Source organism: Centruroides sculpturatus, unplaced genomic scaffold (genome assembly GCF_000671375.1).
Source record: "Centruroides sculpturatus isolate CEXI.00-Female unplaced genomic scaffold, Cexi_2.0 scaffold1388, whole genome shotgun sequence".
Lineage (NCBI taxonomy): Eukaryota > Metazoa > Arthropoda > Arachnida > Scorpiones > Buthidae > Centruroides > Centruroides sculpturatus.
Genome location: NW_019385644.1, coordinates 188,332 through 214,682, shown reverse-complemented (window position 1 = coordinate 214,682; position 26,351 = coordinate 188,332). Strand labels below are relative to the sequence as shown.

General features: G+C 30.9%; 1 protein-coding gene across 5 annotated transcripts in view; it reads left to right on the top strand.

Annotated features, from left to right (window-relative positions):
* The first annotated feature begins 3,317 nt into the window (after positions 1-3,317).
* The window catches only part of LOC111640843 (CWF19-like protein 2), a 35,649-nt gene continuing 12,615 nt past the window's right edge, over positions 3,318-26,351 (top strand). For 2 of the 5 annotated variants that reach the window (XM_023386912.1, XM_023386910.1), the window contains exons 1-6: positions 3,318-3,536; positions 5,367-5,689; positions 13,275-13,744; positions 15,476-15,550; positions 15,714-15,779; positions 22,186-22,285. In XM_023386912.1, coding sequence (XP_023242680.1) covers positions 3,508-3,536; positions 5,367-5,689; positions 13,275-13,744; positions 15,476-15,550; positions 15,714-15,779; positions 22,186-22,285 — 1,063 coding nt within the window. In that variant the 5' untranslated portion in view covers positions 3,318-3,507. Of the gene's footprint in view, positions 3,537-5,366; positions 5,690-13,274; positions 13,745-15,475; positions 15,551-15,713; positions 15,780-22,185; positions 22,286-22,375; positions 22,476-26,351 lie in introns of all 5 variants that reach the window. The other 3 variants (XM_023386914.1, XM_023386911.1, XM_023386913.1) reach the window with 3 other exon arrangements.

Sequence of the window (26,351 nt, the reverse complement as noted above, 5' to 3'; positions counted from 1 at the left end):
AAAAGAATATTACCATTTTAAATTATTATTGTTATTTTAATTATTATCTGAGAACATTGTAATGTACATTAAAACATTTGAAATCCGTTCAAGTAACTACAGTAATTTAAAATTGTAACATTTGTTTCGGAAGACTTTATATTTATTCAATTATTTAACAATTATTATTTCATATCATCCATTGCATAAATTTGTATCCATTTATATACAACAATGATCTATAATTTAATGATAATAATTTTGAATTTTAATGTTTTTAAGTTAAAGAAAACAATTTTTTTTAAAACATATTTTAAGTTAAAAAATATTGTTTTGTTATTTATTGTTACGGTTCTTTTACTTTAATATTTTAAGTGTGCTTAATTATTAGCATTAAATCATACTGGGATGTCATTAATAATTNTAAAGTATGTTATATATATAAATTCTTTTATCATATAAAGAATGCAGGGTGTTCCAAAAAGAATATTACCATTTTAAATTATTATTGTTATTTTAATTATTATCTGAGAACATTGTAATGTACATTAAAACATTTGAAATCCGTTCAAGTAACTACAGTAATTTAAAATTGTAACATTTGTTTCGGAAGACTTTATATTTATTCAATTATTTAACAATTATTATTTCATATCATCCATTGCATAAATTTGTATCCATTTATATACAACAATGATCTATAATTTAATGATAATAATTTTGAATTTTAATGTTTTTAAGTTAAAGAAAACAATTTTTTTTAAAACATATTTTAAGTTAAAAAATATTGTTTTGTTATTTATTGTTACGGTTCTTTTACTTTAATATTTTAAGTGTGCTTAATTATTAGCATTAAATCATACTGGGATGTCATTAATAATTTCTAAGTTTATTATAATTTTTAAAATCTAATTCAAAATAAATTTACAGATTAGTTGTTGAAGTCAATATGTAGATACTTCCTTCAAACATATTTATAATTTAAATATAAATAGGTAACAAGGAATTGTGACTAACACCAGAATTATTCTCTTTATATAAGGGACATCCAGAAATAGAGAATGTTTGGCCATAAAAAAGTAAAAAACACTAATGATAGGAAAAAGTTTTATTAAGTAATTAGTACCAGTTATTTTTCTACATAGTCACCATTATGATTTAATCACTGGATTTAACCACCATGATATGACCATTTGTTGTAGAACGACAGTAATTTTTGGATTCCTTTATCATAGGTTTCCATTGCCAGTTCTTTCAGACAGTTAGTGACAGCTTCATTCACTTTGTCATCATTCCTAAATGTTTGAGTCACTGGGGGCTAGGTTGGGACTGTATGGTGGGTGATCAAAAATGTCCCAGCCAAATTTCTGAATCACAGCTTGAGCTGATGCAGCAAAAGGTACGTTTGTAAAATCAAACGAGTTAAACGAGAATGATGTCATCATTATTCTTATTTTATTAGACTTTTTGAACGATTTGTTTATAACTAAATGGATGTTTCTAAAATCGAAGATATGAATGTTACTAGTGCAACCTTATTCGAATTATTTTTCTTGGATTGCTTTGGGTGGACAGTTATTTCAATCATTTCACCTTTTAATTCACAATTTAAACACTCGAGTAGATTTAGAAACATCGATATCATCGGGTGCCATTTTTTTAACGAACTGAACTAACTCTTTCCTTCATGAACTTTGTTAGAGTTTCATTTGAAACGTCATCACTGCAGAGCATGCGCACTGAGCAAGACTACTACTTTTTGACCGATTCATTCCTAATGCATTTAACTCATTTGACTTTACGAATGTACCCAAAGTTTGGTTGTGCATTCTTTCTTGATTAAACATTAAACACTATTTTCTCAAATTTGATTTGTTCATAATGTGATTACCATACACTTCTGTGATTTTCTTATGAATTTATATAGGACGAACTTTCTTTGCATTTAGAAAAGAAATAACACTTTGCACTTCTCATTTGGTGGGATTTTCAATCTTTGTACATATTTTAAGCCTTCAAAAACAGTAAAATAAGACTGCTGTTATCAAAACTTTATGCGCACTCAACTAACACACGAGAGACTAAATGGAGCTTAAATTGACAGTGGTCATTCACCAGTACAGGGTGCTACGGGTAAACGTTCTTTATTTTCTGGATGACTCTCATATGAAATAGTAATTTAAAACATTAATACAATGTATGGGATATTTAATTGTTATCGTTTTTAAGATAGACATTAAAAATATCTTATCTTAATTGTTAAGCAAATTGAATTGATGGATAATTGGTTTTAATTTTGAGAATGTATGCTAAAGTAAATAAAGTTTCCATTTATACTTTATTTAACGATGTTGCATTTCAATATAATCTAAAATAAATCAGAAACACTNATTTTCTGGATGACTCTCATATGAAATAGTAATTTAAAACATTAATACAATGTATGGGATATTTAATTGTTATCGTTTTTAAGATAGACATTAAAAATATCTTATCTTAATTGTTAAGCAAATTGAATTGATGGATAATTGGTTTTAATTTTGAGAATGTATGCTAAAGTAAATAAAGTTTACATTTATACTTTATTTAACGATGTTGCATTTCAATATAATCTAAAATAAATCAGAAACACTATTAAAAATATTCTTTTTGGCGAGAATATATCTCATCTCTAAAATCACACTGCTGCCAACAGCTGCACACCTTAGAGATATGAAGGAGTACATGTCAGGTGTTACAATTTGGCACAGAGTATTTGGTGTGCACATAAAATAAACCAGACTTGTAGGTAGTCAGAGGACGGAGAACTGGATCGAAAGAAAATATGAAATTCTGAGACTGTTTCTACAAACAGGTGCGAGTGCGAGATTTGTGCATGCATTGCTCACACTCTCCGAAACATAGTCTCATCCCAAAAATGGCTTTGCCGTTTTACTTGTTTAGTATATTTTCAATGGTATTAATTAGTTCAATTTTATTGTTATTGTTTAGATTAATGTTTTTATTGTTTATATTTTTTTTTATGATTATGGGACTTACATATTGCTCATGATAGTCAATATAGTTCCAGGATGAATTAAGAATTATTTATGATGTTCAAAGTAATGTTATATAATGAAATCATTTTAATTTTGAGAATTTATTTTATTTTTATTATAAAATATATCTGAAAATTTTTCAATTTTAATTTACATAATAAAACAAAATTGCTGTAATATTAATTTCTTAAATTCAGAACATCTGTTCTACAAAAATAAGTTTTTTTGCTCTCAGAAATATAAGAAGAAAGTCTGTCCTGGAAAATTTTGCATTTTAATAAGAATATTTTTTATTTTATAGCCAGGACAACACGAAAGGGAATTAAATCCATATTGGAAAGATGGAGGAATTGGGCTTCCTTCTGAATCTTCTTACGAAAGTACAAATGAAAGAGTCTTGCCTGAAAAAACTGTTGGAGATGCAGGATTAAATTGGTTTAGAAGAGCTTATAAAAGGATCAAAGAACAGGCTGAAGAAGAAAATAGAAGTATGGAAGAAGTTGCTGCTGAAAGATGGGGGTAATTAAGGATATGTATTTTTCAATTATATTAATAATTTTTGATTTAAAGAAATAATCAAATTTTTTAAAATATATATATAATTGTTTTAATGTCGCTTTATTTTATAATAAATAAATTGACAGATTTGTAACTTTGTTACAATACTTATATTAAATACAGTGCCTATATATATATATAGGAAACTCACAATAATATATTTATATGTAAATTATATATTTTTATTAACTTAACAATATGAAATACAAGAAAAAACTCTCAGCTTGTTCTGATTTTAGAGGTGATTAAAATCATTCAAACAACACTTAAATGAAGAAAGGATTATTTAAACTTACACTTCATCATATACAGTTGAACTCAGTTATAAGAAACACGGATATAACTAGTGCACAGTTATAATGAGCAAAACGCCATAACAAGTTTAATTTACGCGTATTTGCTCGCATTTTTTCACGGTTGTAATGAGGGTGCTTCACAGATATAACAGGCTAATTTTTGGTAGTTATGCAAACACATGAACATTCTTAATTGTTCAAGTAATAAAAAATGAGATACCAAATTCTTAGAAAAGATTAAATTGAAAGGGTTACTTAGTTTTATGACCTGCATCGATTACAGTCCTATTTATTACTAACCTTTCTTTTTGGAGACCATCCTCTTTTCTTGACTAACTTCCGGCCCTACTTTGCCAATTTACTTAATTGTCACTATGACAGTAAAATTACCATAAACTCTAGTTAGAAATGAACTCTTCTACGAGAAAGACGTTCATTAAGAAAAGGAGATGTCGCTCAGTTTACGCAAAAGTAGAAATTATTTGAGAGTTGGAACATGGTACTAAAACTGTCAAAGTGTGTAGAAAGTTGTAGTTTTCTTTGTCATCTTCTACAGTATTGACATTATCGAAAAATAAAGCAATCATCAATTTTAAGATTTGAAGATAAAAAAAGACTGAAATCAGGCATATTATTAATTAGNTGCTATGACTTTAATATAACAATTAATGGCCTGTTAAGGCAGTCACCACCCATTCCTTCAATGGTTACAGTCCTCACCTGGTCCTATAATGGAATAGCAATGAGTAGTCCTAGTTTTCCATCCCTATCCTGTAAAAGGTATTATGCAAAATGTCCGATAATGGAAGTCATCGCCAGCTCCTTAATTAACCCATCACATTTGCACTGTGCTGCCTACTTGGATTAATTTAGTTGCCAAATGGACTTATTAAGTGCCTCTTATTTGGATTAACGTCGTTGCTGAAATGGAACACTTAATTGCATCCTAATAGGATTATTTTGCTGAAACTCAGGACAATACTAGATTTCACCTCTATTCCCAGGATGGGGAGGTTACCCCATCTACTCAACCAAATCAGGGATTTACGCCAACCAAATTTCAGGTATTTACGTCTATGCGCAATATCCTGTAAACTCTCTCGCAAAGCTACAAATTTTGCTGACCACAGAATGCATCTTACATATTTGTACCCAAAGAAGCCACCCATTGTTCCCCCTAGTTATGTCACTGTTCTTCATGGATATAATGAATAATGGTTATAACAAGGAAATCTTGCTGGTCCCTTAATGCTCGTTATAATTGAGTTTAAGTGTAATTATAAGTTATCTATCAAATGCAATTTGCCAAAGTGACGACACTTCAACCTCTGCAGCGATAATACAATTCAATTCCATATTTGTATATCACGTCTTACAATTTTTTCAGTTATCATACTTGAATAATGATATAAATTATTTGAATTTAAATTCTAATTTTCTCATATTGGCTATGTTAAGTTTAATTAATTGTGGTTTTTATAATAATTGTTTTTCAGTCATTAGATAAGCTAGAAAAATTACTTGCTGATGCTGAAAACAAAGCAAGAGAAAACAGATTTGATACGAGGCAACCTAAGTGGAAAAAAGAATATAGAAGAGAATCATTCAGAGATGGAAATCGGAACACGAAATTTGATCAGTTTAAAAAAGATAAAAGTGATGCGTACGAAAGTTATAAAAAGCAATTTAAGAAAACTGATGAAAGTGTAGAAAGTTATAATCGTAATTTTACGTCAACTAGTGAACCAAAATTCACTAAATCTGCACCAAAATGGATGAAGAAAGAATTTCACAATAAATATCAAGTTGATAGTAAAGGTAAAATTTTAAAAGTTTATATTAAAATGTTTTTTCTTTAAATTACAGTGGAACCTCGCTTAACGAGCACCTCGCATAATGAGCAAAACAAATTGTAAAAAATTGCCTCGCTTAACGAGTGATGAGGAGAGGGAAAATCCCAAATTGTGTGCATGCTCCATCAGTCTGTGTTTAGCACTTGTTTCATTAACATCTTAGTGTTGTTTGTGATCACATATTTTTCCAAACTTGTGTTCACACATATTACTTTTAAACATCAGCAACTATATCCTGTTATATAATAAACATGCCAAATGATATAGAAAATTATTTGGCTTTGTAAAGGTTATAATTAAATATTAGAAATTAATTAATTTGACTAGAGGTAGGCAGTTATTCTGCCGTCTCATATTAAATTTAATGTCCATTTCCAAATTAAATTTAGAAATGTCTGAATTAAAAATTAACTATTTATAATTATTAAATTTAATATGAGATGGAAGCATAACTGCCTACCTCTAGTCAAATTAATTAATTTCAATTATTTAATTATAGCCTTTACATAGCCCAAGAATTTGGCATATCGTTTGGAGTGTTTATCAAACATATTATCTGTGATTCTTTTTGTTTTCTGCAAATCGAATTCTCATTCCAGGTTGGTTCATTCCGCGCTAGAAGAAAAGACGGTGATGATTCACGCTCCTTAACAATGCACATTGTACAATTTTCTTTGAATAAACGTTATATATAAAATATTTGAGTATTTTTTTCGGAATGGAATGCATTATCGTATTTTACATTAATTTCTATGGGAAAAATTGTTTTGCTTAATGAGTGTTTTGCATTATGAGTACGATTCTGGAACGAATTATGCCGTTAAACGATGTTCCACTGTAACTTTATCTGAAGTTCTCAATTATAGTTGTCAAATTTGACAGGAACAAATTGAGAATTTGTTAAATTATGTATTTATAGAATTGTAGTTAAAAGTTGTCAAATTATGCTGCACATGTGCATTTTTTAAGGTTAAGGCATAGAAATTTAATATATATGAGTGGTGAGAAATAACAAAAAAACATACTACTATTTGTTTTTAATAAATTAGACATTTGTTGCAATCTACAACATACTAATGAAACTTTGAAATCAAAGTTAAAAGCACATAATAGTAAAATTAATATTAAGTAAAGTATAATACTCATATAAAAATTATTTATTACAATTAATTTTTGAAAGAAGTTGCTTATTTTGCATTGTATGTACTGTACTTTGTTTTGTTTTTAACTTTGCTAAATTCCTGTTGTGCTTGATTGTCATGAGAGTTGAAAAAGTCTGCTTTGCATTGCATTTCTAACTATATTAATGCTATTTTTAATGCATCAAAAGTTTCACTATGCCTAAGCACAATGAAACATTTGATGCATTAGAAGTCTGTGATTTATGCAATTATGCTTTTCTATTTTGTATTATAATAACAAATAAAAACCTAACAGTAGTGTTGATAATGAGATAGCTCAGTAGTGCTCTACAGAAGATTGCCGACAATTGTTATTATGTAAAAACTTTGTAATTTCTGGAATTAATACTCTCTGAAGTTGATTTTGGTTAATGTATTTTTGTTTTTGGATAATCAATTTTCTACCATATTTCCTGTTTTCACTTGGTTTTGAATAAATATATTCTATTTCATTATAATTTTAGTATTAATGATTAAATTTGATTCATCATATATGTGTGGCCACAGAGGGGAACAAATGAAACATTTGCCCTTCCCTAGGATCAAGTAAAAAATTCCACAAACTATAATCATAAAAACTGATTATGATATGTATGTGGGAACCTGGACTTCAACTGAAAATAATACAATTTCAGCATATATATAATTGATGATTGTCGTTCGATAACTGTCAACTTTTACTTAAGAACATCTCATCTTACATGTTCTCGATGTCGAAAACGACATTTACCTGTGACCTTTTGGCCTCCTGGCCATATGCTATGACTTTAATATAACAATTAATGGCCTGTTAAGGCAGTCACCACCCATTCCTTCAATGGTTACAGTCCTCACCTGGTCCTATAATGGAATAGCAATGAGTAGTCCTAGTTTTCCATCCCTATCCTGTAAAAGGTATTATGCAAAAGGTCCGATAATGGAAGTCATCGCCAGCTCCTTAATTAACCCATCACATTTGCACTGTGCTGCCTACTTGGATTAATTTAGTTGCCAAATGGACTTATTAAGTGCCTCTTATTTGGATTAACGTCGTTGCTGAAATGGAACACTTAATTGCATCCTAATAGGATTATTTTGCTGAAACTCAGGACAATACTAGATTTCACCTCTATTCCCAGGATGGGGAGGTTACCCCATCTACTCAACCAAATCAGGTATTTACGTCAACCAAATTTCAGGTATTTACGTCTATGCGCAATATCCTGTAAACTCTCTCTCTCTTGCAACCACCTATGGTGTATAGGTCAGTTATTTCAACATAGTTCAATGTATATATCGTGTAATCCTTTTTTTTTTCTTCAAATAAATGGTTATTAGTTGTTAAACTGGCATTCAAGTGATTCACTTCCGACTCATCTTCTCTCCAACCTCCTCCAGCGACTCGCTGTCTCTCAGATTCCTCCATCCCAAATCCAATTGCCTGTGCATGTGATTGCTTGCATGACCTAACAAAACGAAAGCTAACGGCCATAGCGGTTTCTGTGTCTTCCAGAAAAGACGCAGTAGTGTCATCCTGACGTGGACATCACCAATGCAGTGTTGACCCTTCGGTCAAGTGGTGTGGAAACAAGGGGAGGTGCTTNGTGCATGTGATTGCTTGCATGACCTAACAAAACGAAAGCTAACGGCCATAGCGGTTTCTGTGTCTTCCAGAAAAGACGCAGTAGTGTCATCCTGACGTGGACATCACCAATGCAGTGTTGACCCTTCGGTCAAGTGGTGTGGAAACAAGGGGAGGTGCTTCACGCATTGTCACATGTAACTGTGCATTGTCAATTATGGGATGCTTTGTTCTTTTGTATTGATGCAATACTGTATTCTATAATTTACTTATGAAAAAGACCCAAAAAAATTAAATAAATAAAAATTTATAGATATAATTATTTGTCTCCAAACTTTGCTCCCCTGGAAAATTTTCTGCAGAAATTCATGATCACGATAATGAGAAAGATAATGGTTTCTTCAAATAGAATTTTGCTTTAAATTTCAAAGTTTGTATTACAGATTATTAAGAAAATTCATGAAATGAATACATTACAAGAAATATTTTTTAACTATTATCTTAACTCTAAATCTAATTATTTGAATTTGATATTCTTTGATTTGACTATGATAAGTATTAAAGCAATTCAAAATGTGTTCCACAAGTTATAAAAAAGTCTATGTATTTTGGAAATGTCTATCATATATGTTTCTGTTTTAAAATAAAATAAGAAAAAAAATTGTATCAATGATTTTATTTTTATTAATTTTGACTATGTTATTTTGTATTTTCAAAAAATTTTAATAGATTTTGACACACCAAACTACATAAAGTGATTAATAAAAGTCATCGGGCACTTTTGTCATTAAACTACTTTATGCTACTTTATACTACTATTAAAATAAAAGTAATTAAAAGTACATTAAACTTTCTTGTTATTTTCTCCATTGTAATTTACTATATACAGTAGAGCGTCGTTTATTTGAATCAATTGGCGACTGGGGTTGTTCAGATAACTTATTTTTCGGATAACCGATTATGTACGAAAAAATATATAAACCTATCTCGTGTTGAAATTTTTCTCCGTTGCGTGTCACTTCGCGTTGAATTTTCGTCGATGTTAAGCCTAACGTAAACTTTTTAAAATAATAATCGTGGCTATTGTATTATTAAAAATTATTTTTTTATTTTTTACAAACAAAATAAATATATTGAAAAATATAAAAACAAAAAAATTATACTTTAGAAGTTAATCTAGTATCAAAAACGTTCGATTCGGCACGACACACAGTCCCCAGAAAAACACCACACAAAAGTGCCAGCGCTGCCAGCTAAAACACACACATCAACAAAAAAAAATATTGGAGTAGCCCAAGATGTAGCCAAAGATTGCATCACCACAGCACTAGCGAAAATTTAAATTTGCCGACTGGAATTCTTTTGGATAAACGACGCTCTACTGTACTGTACTACTACATTACTGGCAATATAACAGGAAAATTGACACAAAAGCAATAAAGTAATTAGCATCCTATAATATCAAAGTCACAAAATTAACCGGACAGCTTAAAGATATCATTATTATTTGCAAGTTTTATGAGATTTACCAATAATTCTATGGTAGTCTGTAACGGTCATATCAGTTATAAATAAAAAAATAATCCTAAAACAAGTGCACCGAAACTTGCAGCTGAATTGGAAAATTACACTGGAGTTCACGTTCACCCAGAAACAGTAAGAAGAGTCATGCAGGAAAGTGGATATAATGGTAGAGTGGCAAGGAGAAAATTTTTCTTAATGAAAGAAACGGGGAAGTTTGCTATCAGTTTGCAAAAAACATGTTGAATAAAGATTATGAATACCACAAGCACGTAATATTTGCAGACGAAAGCAAATTTAACATCTTTGGCTCCGACAGTTGAACTGTAGTGTGGAAGAAGCTAAACTACAAACCGAATAAAGAAAACCTTGTGCCAACAGTAAAACATGGAGGAAGAAGTGTTATGGTACGGGCCTGTATGACAGCCTCTGGAAATGGAAGACTTGTGTTTGTGTTTATAGATGCAAATATGAATACAGAAGGATATTTAAATATTTTAAAAGAAAATTTAAAGACTTCTGCAGTTTTTATATTTGGGTATCTCAAATATTTTCCATATTTATCAAGATAATGATCTGAAACACAATCTAATAAAGTTTGACAGTGGCTACTGTACAATTGCCCAAACACCAGCACAATCTCCCAACTTACATATAATTGAACATTTATTGAATGAACTAGATAAAAGGATTCAAAGTTATAATATTAGTAACAAAAACAAATTGAAATGTGCCCTCAAATATGAATGGACAAAAAGTGAGATAAATATCACAGAAAAACTAGTGAAATCGATGCCAAACAGATTGAAAACTGTGTTGGAAAGAAAAGGCAATCCAACAAGTTATTGAATTATTTACTGATATGTATAATTGATTTTTAATTTGCAAAAAAAACATTATCTGTCCGATGACTTTTGTTAGCTAGAGTTTGTTTCTCATTTTGTTTCTCTAAATTGGAATCCTTAACTGAAATAAATACGATATAATTTTTATTGTTCTTACAAACCAAATAAAAATTGGGTTTTAATCAATATATCAACAGTTCTTATTGTAATTTCTTCCCTATATTCGTGTGTCTGATGACTTTTGTGAGTCACTTTATAATCGGAAAATCCAAAAATCAATATTTTGGTTGATTTTAGTGACATTTCTGCTCATATGTCCCCTTAAATCAGTCAAACCCTAAAACTTAAATTTCATCTACTTCTGGATTTAATTTTATTATCTTATTTGCCTTCTTACTTAACATCTTAAATAACTATGTATTACTAAAAGATTTCCCATTCTATCTGATACTGTTTTTATTTTCTTTCCATAAAATATTAATGAAATTATCATTTGTAAACAGTAACCATAAAATTATGTAATCTGTCTTAAGGGTCAATATTTTTTTAATTATAAACCTTTATAATAAACTTAGTGGCACATAAGTCATTTGCACTTTTTATATAAATTAGTAATATGTTACTGCTGTTGTGATCAATTTTTTTTTTATATATTGGTGATCTTTGTATGTGTATTTGTATTTAGACTAAAAGCGGATTTTAATCACGAGAATATAATCATATGACTCGACTTTCTAATAAATATAAATATATTTGAGATAAAAGTTTAAAATTATTGATGCAAGATTTTAATATGTTATAAATATTTACGAATATAATCTGTGTTTACTGGTAATATTTGACGAGACTGCTCAATTATCATGTATTTGAATGTAAATATTACTGTTTATAAAAAGAAAACATATTATTTTTATATTGTAAGTTTATTTTTGCTTCCTTTTTACTATTTATTTTTTCTTCTGAAGTATAGTTGCATTATGGAATATTGACTTTAGTTTTCAAATTATATTAAATTCATTTAAGTGTAATTTGTGCCATAATATTTAATTATTAACAGTTATTATGGTAAAAGAAATTTTAAAAGAATTTTTATAAAAGTAAATTTGTATGATTGTTAAATTACTTGCTTAATGAACAATGAACAGAGATATTTCTATATAACATCAATTGAAATTTGTAGCTACACGTGTTACATACAGTTCTTTGTCTACATAAAACCCACCAGTGGCCAAGCGATTCTGTTCCCTGAACACTGTGAGTTCGGTCGTAGGTTCGTGCCTTGCCAGGATAGGCCGGCCACGTAGAGCTTTCTGGGTTTTCTCCACATCTGTAAAGCCTGAATAGGGGTCAGTTATCTTTAAAAAGACTTCCCGGAAGGCATTTCCCTAGACATATAGGCGTATCGCCCAAGTGTTGTGTTGCTGTAACTTAACTAAGCAGTCATCTACATAAATTTTTATTATTTTTATTGTAGTTTTCTATAAATATTGTGATTTTAATTGATCCAGTTAGAAGAATTGGAGAGTTGTTTTTGTTTTCTTTAACTTTTACTTAAAGTTAACTTTTTTTTATAATTTTTTGATTATATAATCACTATTTAAAATGTAATGGATGAGTAAACAAAAAATTTACTTGCTAGAAATACACTTTTTAACTCCAAGAGCTACCTAAGCATTCTATTGTCTTGTTAACAAGACAATCACATTTTTACGTAGCTCGATAGCATGCTTAGGTATAACAAGAAACTCTTAAATGTTAAATATTTATTTACTGTAGGGACTTGAGGGATAATATTTGAAACACAAGTAAACTTTTCATGTAATCATCCCTTGTGCGTAATGTTATTTGTTTAAAATGTTAGTTTTGTTTGAACTCATAGTTTTATTTTTATTATCAAATAATGATATATTTAATCATAAAATACAAATATAATCATTTGTTAACTCAAGTTTTAGATTAATGTGAAAAAATTACAGGATTACATCAGGCTATAATAATGTTACTAATTAATTAAATGTCAAGTAATTTGGCCTAGAAGAAATCAGTACAGTTATATCTACATTAGTAGTTATGGAAGCGTAACTGGTAACAGATCTGAACAGCAAGTTGGAGTTGGGGGTTCGAGTCCAACTTTATGTCCTTCTTTTCTTCCGGATCCTCCTAATTTAATTATTAAATATTAATTTAATTATAATTATTAAATTTATCAGGTGACGGCACTTAACGCGTCCCTCTAAGCTAAATAAGTTGATGTTTAATTAGTAATTAATAGGATTATTATAGCCCGATGTAATCCGATAATCATTTGGCATTAATCATAAAATAGTCTTTTGCATAGTAGACTAATTTCATTTGACTCTTTCAAAATTAAGAAATATTTTTACTGTTATTTTCTACATTGTTGACCATTTCATAATTTAAAAGACTTCGTTTGTTTTACAGAAACTGATAAGAATAATGATAACTCCATGAAAAAGGAGTGCTCACCTGAAGAAACAAGAAAAGAATCATCACTGTTAACTGATAAAGAAATGAATGAATTAGGTGCAAAATTGCTGAAGGCAGAAATGTTAGGAAATTTAGAAGAGGTTGAAAAGTTGGAATCAAAATTGGAAGGGGCTAGGAAAGCTAAAGAAGAAGCATCTTCTCCGAAAGAAGTTCCATTGTTAACTGATAGAGAAATGAATGAATTAGGTGCAAAATTAATAAAGGCCGAACTGCTAGGAAATATGGAAGAAGTCAAAAAATTGAAATTGAAATTAGCGGAAGCTAGAAAAGTTAAAGAAAACGCCAGCAACCAGGTAGAAGGAAAATCGGATGAAACTGTTCTTCTCGTTAAAACTGATAACAGAGGCTTTACGCAACCGATATCAACTTCACAATCCACTTACACTGGTAAAAAGAAAAAACAGGTAAAATTTTAACATAATTTCTCAATTTTATTTTAGAAAATTTTTAATATAAAAATATTGAATAAAAAACTTAAAGTTAAAAAGAAAGCTTTAATAGTTTATTCTTAATTCTTTCAAATAATGTTAAATTTAGAGATTAACAATAAGTGTAGAAGTGAATAAGCGAGTGATGCCAAATCTTAGTTTTATATTTAAATTAATGAATTTTTGCATAAAATAAACAGAAAAAAATTTATTAAAATATTTTTAAAATGTCATTAATTATATAAACAAACACCTTGTAAAATTGGATGAAGTTCGAATTAACACACCAACACAAAAAAAATATCCAGCAAGACATATACTTTAATGGACAAACTAATGTTTTCTACCATCTTAAACAGTCATAATCAGGTTTAACCTAATAAAATCAAACAGCAATTGAAATTAGAACATTTTTTTAAACAAAAATTACCGATCATATCAACATTCTTTTTCATCACTGTTCAAATTTATTAGGTTAAAGCTGATTACGATTGTTAAAAACGTTAATTTGTCAATTAAGTGTACATTTTGCCGGATTTTTGCTGTCAACATGTTAATTAGTCATTAAAGTATACATCTTTTAATAGCATATTAGATAATATTTACATTTTTTTTTCTGACATAGATAACCTTTACCTCATTTTAATCATCTAATAGTTATAAAATTGTTATGAATAATAACAAAACTATCAGTTTTGAAATTAGTTTTTCTCATTTTTGGACATTGAACTTGAATTTTGATAAGATAAATTTATCAATATTAAATGACTTAATATTAGTTAATTTCTCACTTGTTACTTCTACAGTTCAATAAACAAGCATTCAGTTATTGTTAAAAAGAACAAGCAATTATTAATTGTTAATTAATGGCTAGAGTTGAGGATCTCGATTTGTCCACAATGGGCCATATTTGCTTGCTAGTTTATGGGTTTTTGCAAAGCCAAATAGCCTCGGTATATCGGATGATTGCATCTCGGCATTCCCGAATGCTACGATGCAATCACTGGTCCAGCAGTTGTTTGGCATATTACTAAAATATTGGGCTTTGGGATGTTTATATATGTATATATACATCATATTGGGGTTAAGTAATGTCTGGCTGAGTGCCATAGTAGTGATTATTGGACATGAGTGCTGAAGGCATCCCCAGTTAGTGCCATATGTAACCAAGGATGGTTATATCTAAATTAAATACATCTGAAAGGGAAGATTGGGCAGAGATCTGGGTAGCATAACTGGCAATGCATCCTCATGGTAAGTGGGAGTTGAGGATTCGAGTCTCTCTCCGGGCCAGTTTTTTTTCCAGAATATTCTAAATTGTTTATTTGATCAAGTTGCCAAAGATTTTTACTTTAAGTGGTAATTAGTGAGGAAAATATACAGTAATGAGTCAATTATCTGGCATTTAGAAATCCAGAATTACCATAAAACCAGCTAGTTTTGAATTTGATGGACTATAGCACAGCTGTAGTTTGCCACATGGCTGCTTTATTTTGGATTTTGTGGTATATGTGTCAGACAATGCTAGTTCCAATATATTCTTTATTTTATTTGTTTTTAATTTTTATCCTAAATATTACACTATAAATTGTATTCTGTATTTTAAGAGAATTAATAATGATCAAACAGACTATGCTTCAGAAGTATTAATTTTTATCTGTTAAATATATTTTGCTTCTTAACTTTGAAGTATAATTTTCATTCCAGGTAGATACTTATGATGCTGGTGGAAAAAGAACATGTTATTTTCCTGATGATGATAAATATTCCTTAAAACAAATGGTAAATAAATATATTTTTAGGAAACTTGTTAAATACAGTAGCATTTTAAAATTTAAATGATATATTTACTTCTGTAAATCTTTCATACTATTTTAGTTTTTTACTGATTATTATATAATAATTACTTTTTAATGAACCTATAAATATTTTAAAAATTTTCTAGTTTGAAAAAGAAAGGAAGACAACTATTGATGATCAAAATGCTGAATTTGCAAGATTGTTTGCTAAGGTAATTGTAATGTATGATTTTTATTATTATTTTTTTATGAAAACCATGCAAAATATATGCAATACAAACTATTACAGGAATTTATTCCATTACATCAGAGCTATTAAGATTTTTTTATTTGTAACTTTCTTTTACCTGAGAAAATTTTGCATAACTCCTGGTACATAGGTATATAAAATAGGCATAAAAATAAAATCACTTACTGATGATAAATCATAAAACAGTTCTTTTATATACAAATTATTTTACTTTTTATTAAAGACAAAAGCAAATTTGCATTCTGATGAGATGAATGTGCATGTTTATTTTTACATACAAAAACTAAATCTTCTCTGAATATTTGATAATGTGGGATGCAAGGCATCTTCAGCATTTTGCAGAATTGACTGACTTTTAACCACAAAACACAACTATTTATCATGCTGTGAATGTTTATTATTCTAGCATTTTCAGTCTTCTTAATCAATTTTTAGGAACTCTCTGAATAAATTGAAAGATGTGTTTATAATGGCATGTTCACATATATGCCCTGAATTAGTAATGCAGCCTGAGCCTTGGATAGTGAAGACTGTCCCCGATGTTGGACAAGCAATAGAAGGGTTAAGCAACATAAATAAACAGTTTTTTCCAATGGAAGACATTTAAGTTGAGGAATGACTCCATGACGTCTACCCCCAGCTCAATATGGAAGTCTGGGATAGCAAGAGAGGTATGGCAGAAAATAATGTAGTGCTAGTATGGGCGGACAAATTGAAAGATATGGTTATAATGGCACAGTTCACACATAATGAGGTTGTAACAGAATACACGAACAAGACACAATGCACAGCATGCTATCTGCATACTGTTGACCATCTACAAGCAAAGGGCAAGAGATTTGCCACCATGACCCTAGTGAGAAAACTTAGGATGGAGAAAATAGTGGTTGCCTCTCTCTCAATACCAAGATTATTCAGATTTGCAAAAAGTGACAAATCTTGGCAAAGCATAAGACCAGTTATAGATATGTGTTGTTCATTCACAATCCTGCCTGGACACATGCTCGACAGATTTGTTACCAGGAATTTGTCAGTGCATGAATACTGCATAAAGCAATTGCTAGATCTAATCCAGAAGCTATAGAATTTAGAGCTGAGAGATTAGGAGTTTTTTATGGTTATGGATTTCAAACACTGTACCCCTCTATCAAGCTGGAACCATGTTTTGCCACTTGAGAGATTTGCCAATGAACAAAATCAGCAATTCGGACAGCTTATGTACAGAAGTGCTGGAGTTGGCACACTTAGCTACATATTCATTATTTTTCATGTTCAATGGGCTGGTTTATGAGCAGAACAGGTTACCCACGGACAATCCCATATCCAAGACCATCTACGAGATAATCATGAGGTCGTTGGAGAGCGCAACCATACCTAAATATAGAGACAATGTTGCTCTGTATGTGTGTTATATAGACAATGTATTATTAATGTGGAGGAAGAAACCTAATATCAGGCAATTTGTCAAAGATATTAATTTTAACTTATTTGGCTTGAAAATAGAATTGGAGCATGAAAGTGATAGTGGTGGCATTTCCTCAACATCTCGTTCACATTAAAGGGATCACCACAGATATTTACAGGAGCTGACTTACAACCCAATATTTATAACCTGATCTACATAGCCCAGTAAGGTATAGGTTGTGGCTCTTATAAAAGAAGCATACACACATTGCACTAACATACAGGACAGGATAAGAGAGTTAGAGTACTTTAAAGTGATTGTACATCAAGCATAAAACGATAAAAGGAATGATCAACAAACGGAGGACAGAAGATAGACGAACAAGAAGGTACGACAAACAGGATGGATATGCAGTCGTGGAATATATGACACTCCTCTGCAATGTTTGCAGAAAAATAGGGATTGTTATTAACAGGAAAACTGTATTTCAAAGTAATCACAGGTACCTTTTTAAATACAGTTAAAAGGTATATACAAAATGCTATGAATGACAAAGTGGCTATTGACCTGATGTGCATCACTGGGAATACCAGTAAAAAAAAGCAGGAAGCATAATGACTTATGCTAAATAAGAGCCACTAGACAGGATAAAATAGCGTAAAGATAACATCTGGAAGGAACAGCCAGTTACAGCCTTAGTGACCTATACAATAACATATTCAGATTCTGTAGCAGTAGACAAATCAAACAGAAATAATCCAAAAGGTTCAGAAGAAGTGATATATTAAATACGTGGAAGCATGGCACATTCATAAGCTTAATAGAGGGACAGGCAGTAAATTATAGAGAAAACGCTATGATTTCAACTGCCTGGAAAGTGTTACTTGATAAAAATCTAAAATCGAGCTAATTAACAGGACACTAGGAAAGATAGCATTTCGATTACAGGGTAGTGATTAATTTGCTAGTATAGATATTGTAAGTACTGAAGTAAAATTTATAAAGTATAAATTAGAATGCACATACCAGATTTTCACATGTGAAAGTCTGGCGTGTACATTTTTAAAATTTATCTTGTTCTAAAAATAAAATATTATAAACCATTATAGAATAAGTGGTTTTGTGTTTTTTAAATAGTAAAATTTGGATGTCTCCTGAAGAAGGTTGATTTAGAAGACCAAAAACATTAGAATAATAAATGTTTACTGTGTGATAAATGGTTGTATATTGTGGTTTATGCTATTGTAGTTACTGAAGGAATGACTGACATTTTGATTTTATAATTGTCAATGTTAAAAACCGCACTTCACATAATACAAGATTTTATTATTGTGAAATTTTTTACAACCCATAGTTTAAGAAGGCCTAATCTACATAAATTTTTAATGTTAATTAAGTCGCTTTTACATTTTGTTATTTTTGCAACGTTCATATCTTTTGTGAAATAGTGACAGCTGTCATATACATTTATTCATTGTGAAAGTACAGAACTTGTGAGAAGTTTGGTGATGCTGACACTGTAATGCTGTGAACAGACCATGCTCATCTGACCAAGTCTGACTTGCATTATTGTCAAACTCCTCACAGTATTCCTGAATTCTTCATTTGATCACCTGGTATATGGTATATTAATTAATACATTTGCAACTTCATGATTTATGGAAATTGATGATATTTTTACCAGGAAAATCCAATTTTTAATCACATCTAGAATATAGTTTAAAAATTATTAATATTAAAAAATTAATATTATTTTATAAATAGCGTTTTAAATTGAAATTTGTTGTTTTTACTAATATATACTATAAAATGCTTAAAATACAGTTCTCTTTAGTTGATTTACAGAAATTTAATTATTACACATAATTCAATATACAGTAGTACACTTTCATTAATATAAAGTGATTATTGTACAAGATTTTTCAGTTATATAAAAAGTTTTAATTAGGGGAATTATGTATAAAGAAAAGTCAAAGGGCTATTACAGGAAACACGTATTTAAAAATTTGTTTTTAGTATAGAGTGTTCCAAAAAGAATGCTGCTGTTTTAAATAGTTGTAATTATGTTAATTATTATCCAAGAATGATGGAATGTACATTAAAACATTGAAAAATTGTCCAAGATTCACATTTTCCCATTACAATTTCTCAATGTGTCTGTATTATGTTACATGGCACACATTCATTCGATACTCATATTCTTCCTATGCTCACTATAGGAAGAATATGAATATGGCTATGCTCACTGTAGTCACTCCTCCCACAACAGCCAAAATTGTGCAGCTCATGCAAAAACTCATTTCACACAATGATAGGTGATTCTGACTTTGCAGACTGCAGAACATATTACCTTCTTTTTCAGATTTAATTGACATAATTATAGTAATTTAAAATAGTAGCATTCATTTTGGAAGACTATATATACATATGTCAACTGTGTTAAAATGTGTAGCTTGTATTAATTTTAAAACTTATTCATTTTTTGTAAGGAAACTGTTAAACACTTGAAATCTAATAAGACTATATCATAAATTTTTTCTTTAAAATCATATTTTATGTCTGGGTTTGCTTGTAAGTGCATAACAGCACTTACAAGCAAACCCAGACAATCTGTTACTAGGAATGGTTGTTGTTGTTTTTAATCTATTCTAGTTTTAACAAAACAAAGCTTATTAAATTGTAGCAGAAATGTCTTGAAAAATGTCATAAAAATTTGTTTTTATTTTATATGAGATGCTGCATATTTTAAGTAAATTAATTTATTATAAATTACAAACAATTTAAAATCATATAAAATTTATTATTAATTCAATAAAGAAAGTAGAAAAAGAATGAAACTGGTTTGGATTAAATAAAATACAGACTAATGCAGATTGAAATTAGCAAGTGTTCATTGCATTGCAATTCTTTTCAAATTTCTTAAATGTTACTTTTACACTCATTGCCATAAAAATTAGTGCACCAAGAAGGAATTATCTGAATCAAACGAAATTGTACATGTATGAGAGTAACAGTGATGTAAGTGATTAAAAAATGAAAGCAAAAGGATAATTTATTGCAAGAAAAACTACAAATGAGAGAAGGTTCTAGTAGTCTGTTGGGCCATCTTTAGCATGAATACATGATTTAATACAGGCAGACATGGAGGCATACAAGCCATATGGTGTCCTGCAACATCTCAGTCCACAGTTGTTGCAAGTGGTCCTTTAGTTTGGCAAAACTCCTAGGCTGTCCAACTTGGCATCCCAGGTGATCCCAGATATTTGATTGGTGAGAAATTGGACTGGGCAGGCCAGGGAAGTGGCGGAGGCGAGGTGAGAATGTGGCAGAGGCATTCCTATGACACTCTTGCTGTGTGTGGTTGGAAAATGGTTCTCTGGAGCCCTGCCACAAAAGGCAACACCTGGTTGCAGGATGTCAGTAACATAAGTAACATACTACTGGGCTGTGATGGCACCCAAGATAATCATGTCAGCTGTGGAGTGGAGCCACAGCTGACATGATTATCCAAAGTATAAGCAGGATTGAGGCATTTTCTATGAGGCCTGCAGGACATGAACATGGCCATCATCATGTGCCCAACTGAATCTAGAATCATCACTATAGATGACCTGATTCCATTCCATTGCAGTCCAATCCCATCAGGAGTGATATTACTCCAAACAGAAGCGATAGTGGGTGGTGTCAACAGCAGCACATGTAATGGTTGTTGTGATGCCAAATGTTCCTCACCCAGGTACAGACAGACAAAGGGACCTGTAATGATGGCCCCATCTGTGTTCAGATGGTAGACAACGATGCAGTTGGCTGTGTGTGTGCTTGTCAGAGGACCACGTTGTCCTCTCAGCAAGTGATTGGCCGAGAGCACCCTGAGTCTGGGTGCCATGTGTATGAGCTCTCTGTCATTCACTTGTCCCAACATCTCAGTGTTGTCAGAATGGCCTAGGTGGTGGGCTATTTGGCAAGATGACCATATGGTTTCTCTCAACCTGATGATCCTTTCCCTCTCAAACTCAGTTAGTTGTTTATATGATCTTTGTGTGCAATGTAAAGGCATCTCTAGTGATACAACAGGTAAACTATAAACAGGATATCTTTGTGTGCATTTTTTAGGCCAAGGGGACACAGTTTAACTCCCTTTGCTGGCATTACACAATGATCCATCATGCTATAACTCTAATAATTTCCATATCTGCTTGAGACTTATCTTCATGCCAAGTTTCACAGTGATACAACAACTCTTTCTTGGTGCGCTAATTTTTATGACAGTAAGCATACTTGAGAACTTTTCTTTTCCAATGCTGTGAATTGTAACATTACTGTATAATATTTTAATAAATTTCATTATTATATTGGATGAAAAAGTGACTTAAATGTTATAAAAATATAAATTTTATAATGAAAATTTTGGATTTAACCATTGTAATTACGTTAAAATATGCTGACTATAATTATGGATATTGTTATGCTATTTAATGTTATCAAAATTAGCAAGTTGCAAAAACTATGCTGTATAAAAATTAGTTTATTGTAATGAGTATTTGTTATTGTCATCATTATCTTTGGGTAAATAAAGCATCTTTAAGTTATTTTCTCACTGTCAGTCTCAACATGTGGCTGATAATGTACTGTACAATCATTCAGTTATTATGTTTTAACCAGCCTGTTAAATGTGTTAAACATTGTAATTGTTGTGTGTTCATAACATAGTAGTTTAAGCTTCTGACATTTCCTCAATTATATGCTAGTTGTTATTAAAGACTGTAGCAAGCAAGTAATGCTATATGAATTATATATTAATTAGTAATAATTATTATAATTAATAGATCTGAGTTTTAAATTTTCTGTTGAAATCAGTTTTAATACAACATAAAAATTTTAGGTATTGATAGCCAATATTATTATTATCAGAAATTATTTTTAAGACAAGTATTTATCATTAAACTTTTTATGTTTTGATTAGCAGTCTAAGAACGATGACGACGAGTCCTTCTTGGTCGAAGCAGCCAAAATAAAGCCGCAGATAAAACAAGAATATCGCGACAGAAGCCAAGCGATACATGGTAAATTATACTTACATTATTCAGTTTCAAATTATATGTAAATATTTTATTAAGATAAAGATTTCCTTAAACTTTTTATGTTTTGGTTAGCAGTCTAAGAACGATGACGACGAATCTTTCTTGGTCGAAGCAGCCAAAATAAAGCCACAGATAAAACAAGAATATCGCGACAGAAGCCAAGCGATACATGGTAAATTATATTACATTATTCAGTTTCAAATTATATGTAAATATTTTATTAAGATAAAGATTTCCTAAATAAAGAATTTTGATCTATTAAATTCATTTTTCAAAAACATATGTTCACCAGTGGCCAAGTGGATAAAATCACTGGAGATGGTTGTGGGTTTGCAACTCGCCAGTGGGCTGGCCACTTGGAGTTTTTCAAGTTCATAACACCTAAATAAGGACCAATTTCCCACAGAAAGTCCTCCTGGGAGGCATTCTTCTTGGCAGATCTCTTGTGTTGCATTGCCATAAACAAATAAAACAGTCGGAAAGATATAACTATTTTATACCAGACAATAAAGTTTACTAGTAGATGAGCCTAACATTGCTCAGGCAAGTAAGTTAATTCTCATTATAATGGAGAATTAACTTACTTGATGATAACCTTACTTGAATAAACGATTAATTTTAAATTCTAAAAGCTAAAAAAACTTGTTTGGAACATTATATTTCAAATTTAGAATGAATTCAAATATTTGTTCAAATTCGTTTATTTTGGATTTATTGTTTTTGGGTTACCTGAATAGTAGAAATGATCAAATTATTTATTAACTCCTTAAGGACATTGACATTTTTTATATAGATTTCAATTAAACGTAAAAAATACTTAAAACAGAAAAAAAAACGAAAGAAATGCGTTTATTTTGAAGAAAAAGCTTTAAATTTTATTTTCCTTTGTTTCGCCTGTCTGTGAAATGTAACACCGATGAGTCATTGTTTACACAGCTGGGTGACCTTGAACACAGCTGGAGTCGGATTTCCCGGGACATTCTCATAGACGTCTCGGGAGGACAAGGGTTTAAAGTAGGGTGACTATAAGCGACACAGAAATTTTTAAATATTTTTAAAAAATTCAAAATTTTATTGCGATTTCCGACCCCCCCTAATTAATTAATTATATATTTATAAAAATATATTAATTAAAAAAATTAAAAAACCATCGGAGGTCGTTTTTGACATCAGAAACTAACTTTAAATAACTTTACTGAATGAAAATCCGTGCGCTACAACTTAAAAACCATGAAATAATTTTGATAAAAAACTCCCATTAAAAAACAATTAAGCCTTAATCGAGCCTTCACATAGGCTCATTAAAATCGCGATAAAATTTTTTTGCGCGGGAAAAAAATTTTGAAAAAATTTCGGGACCTAAAAAACATTCCAAAAATTCAAAAAAAAAAATTNTTCCAATTATTTTATTTGTTTATGGCAACGCAACACGAGATCTGCCAAGGGGAATGCCTCCCAGGAGAACTTTCTGTGGGAAACAGATCCTTATGTGAGATCAAGAGCCCGATTTTTCTCCAATTTAAAGAATTTTTTAACCCTTTTCTCCATCTCAATCATTAAGAAAACATCACACAGAAAAAGGATTGAATGTCACCCTTCTCATCAACAACTGTTAAGAAATTATAACAATCTATTGTTAAAAAATGAAAATGTCAACATTCAACCAAATAAACAGAATGAATCTAACATTTCACAAACCAAATATTACACTATTTGCCCCATTTAGACGACATCTTATTGTTTTCCCGGGCTACCTATGACCCAACACCTGCAAAACCAACCTTCGTCTCCAAAAACATTCGATCACCTGATCCCAGGCAAAAAGAGAATATGGACAACACACCCCAACTTTGGGGCAATCATCAATTGGGAACAACCTCTCTCCAATCAGATCATCCCAAGAAGATCACCACTGACCGAACCTTGATCATGAAAAAGGAAAAGAGATAGGATGCTTCACCTACTTTTGTAAACTCTCTCTCGGCTCCGTAATATGTTATCAGTGAATTTTAGTAAATAAAATAAGCTCTCCCCTTTATATGTGACTATTTACTCATTATTATACCCAAACTCCTGTAACCTTAGTTTAGATTTTAGTTATTCATTAAAATTTTATTCTTATTAATGTGAGATAGCAGAAATTCCTATATCAGACCTAGTCTTTAATATTAACATTTCGTGAGTTATGCAACAATTGTTGTCTTTAGCTACCTGAGAAAGTCTCTTGTTACATTTTCTCGAAGGCAACATAACGCTTTCTCGTGAACTATTAACCTCTGTACGGCTGAAAATCGTCCGTGAATATAGCCGAGAGACAGCCGAAAAGTTGCAGTCGCAGTCGTCGTTTTGGTCCTTGGAGAAGAAAGAAGTCGTCGTCCGTCCTTCCGACACAGAAAACCCACACCGTTTAATCCCAATATCATCCAATATCTCGGATAGCGGAATATCATCAATCAGTGGCCATCTTTTTTTGGATACTTTGTGCCATCATTGTGCTGTGGATATTATCGCAAACCTAATCATCATCGGACCAAGTCTCAACGCTCATCGGACAATTATCAACCAAATTTTTGTCTCCGAGCACAGCCATATTATCCCCAGGTAATTATACAACTCGCGCTCATTCTGTAAACTCTCTCTCTCCACGACATAACCTTAGAACTCTGTATCGTACCTAATAAACATTTTTTAAAATTAAATCTTTGTTACGGTTGAATTGTAGTGCGAGTCACTTCCTTATGTTGTCTCTCGATCCGACATTACGAATCCGTCTGTCCACTTACAAGACCGCTCGCGCGACGGTGTGACGTAATCGCCGTCTTGGTTTCCGTGTTCCGATAAACATGGTGGTGTCAATCCTGACAAGGCACCAAAGAAGTGCCGACCCGAAAGATCACATTAAGTTTGTTAATGGTGTCTGTTACTCAGGTATCAAAGCACAAAATACCCAAAGCAAAAAATGCCATCCACAGACAATGTGAGTGATTTTTGCCAAACAGTTGCCGGCAAAGGGTTAAAGCATTAACCTCGGTTCCTCACACTTATTTAGGTGTTACAAACCCAGAAAACTCCAAATGACCAGCCCACTGGCACACTGCAAACTCATGACCAGTGTCCAGTGATTTCATCCACTTGGCCACTGTGAACATATCTTTTTCAAAAATGAATTTAATAAATCAAAGATTTCCTAAATAAAGAATTTTATCTTAATAAAACATTTACATTATTCAGTTTCAAATTATATGTAAATATTTTATTAAGATAAAGATTTCCTAAATAAAGAATTTTGATCTATTAAATTCATTTTTCAAAAACATATGTTCACCAGTGGCCAAGTGGATAAAATCACTGGAGATGGTTGTGGGTTTGCAACTCGCCAGTGGGCTGGCCACTTGGAGTTTTTCAAGTTCATAACACCTAAATAAGGACCAATTTCCCACAGAAAGTCCTCCTGGGAGGCATTCTTCTTGGCAGATCTCTCGTGTTGCATTGCCATAAACAAATAAAACAGTCGGAAAGATATAACTATTTTATACCAGACAATAAAGTTTACTAGTAGATGAGCCTAACATTGCTCAGGCAAGTAAGTTAATTCTCATTATAATGGAGAATTAACTTACTTGATGATAACCTTACTTGAATAAACGATTAATTTTAAATTCTAAAAGCTAAAAAAACTTGTTTGGAACATTATATTTCAAATTTAGAATGAATTCAAATATTTGTTCAAATTCGTTTATTTTGGATTTATTGTTTTTGGGTTACCTGAAGAGTAGAAATGATCAAATTATTTATTAATTTCCAAAATGTATACTATATGTGCCACTATTTACTTTCCTTCTTTATTATTTACACTTTATACTTACTAAAACTAACTATCTTTTTTTCAATTGGAGAGTTGAATTTCCAAAAATCCCTTCTTACTGTGCATTTCATGGCATATACTACTAAAATGCAGTCAAAAGTGCAAAAATCTGCATTTCAAACAGTATAATAGAAGCCAAGTTCTTGAAGGTAATCCTTAATCTTCTATTCTTCCCTGTGGGGG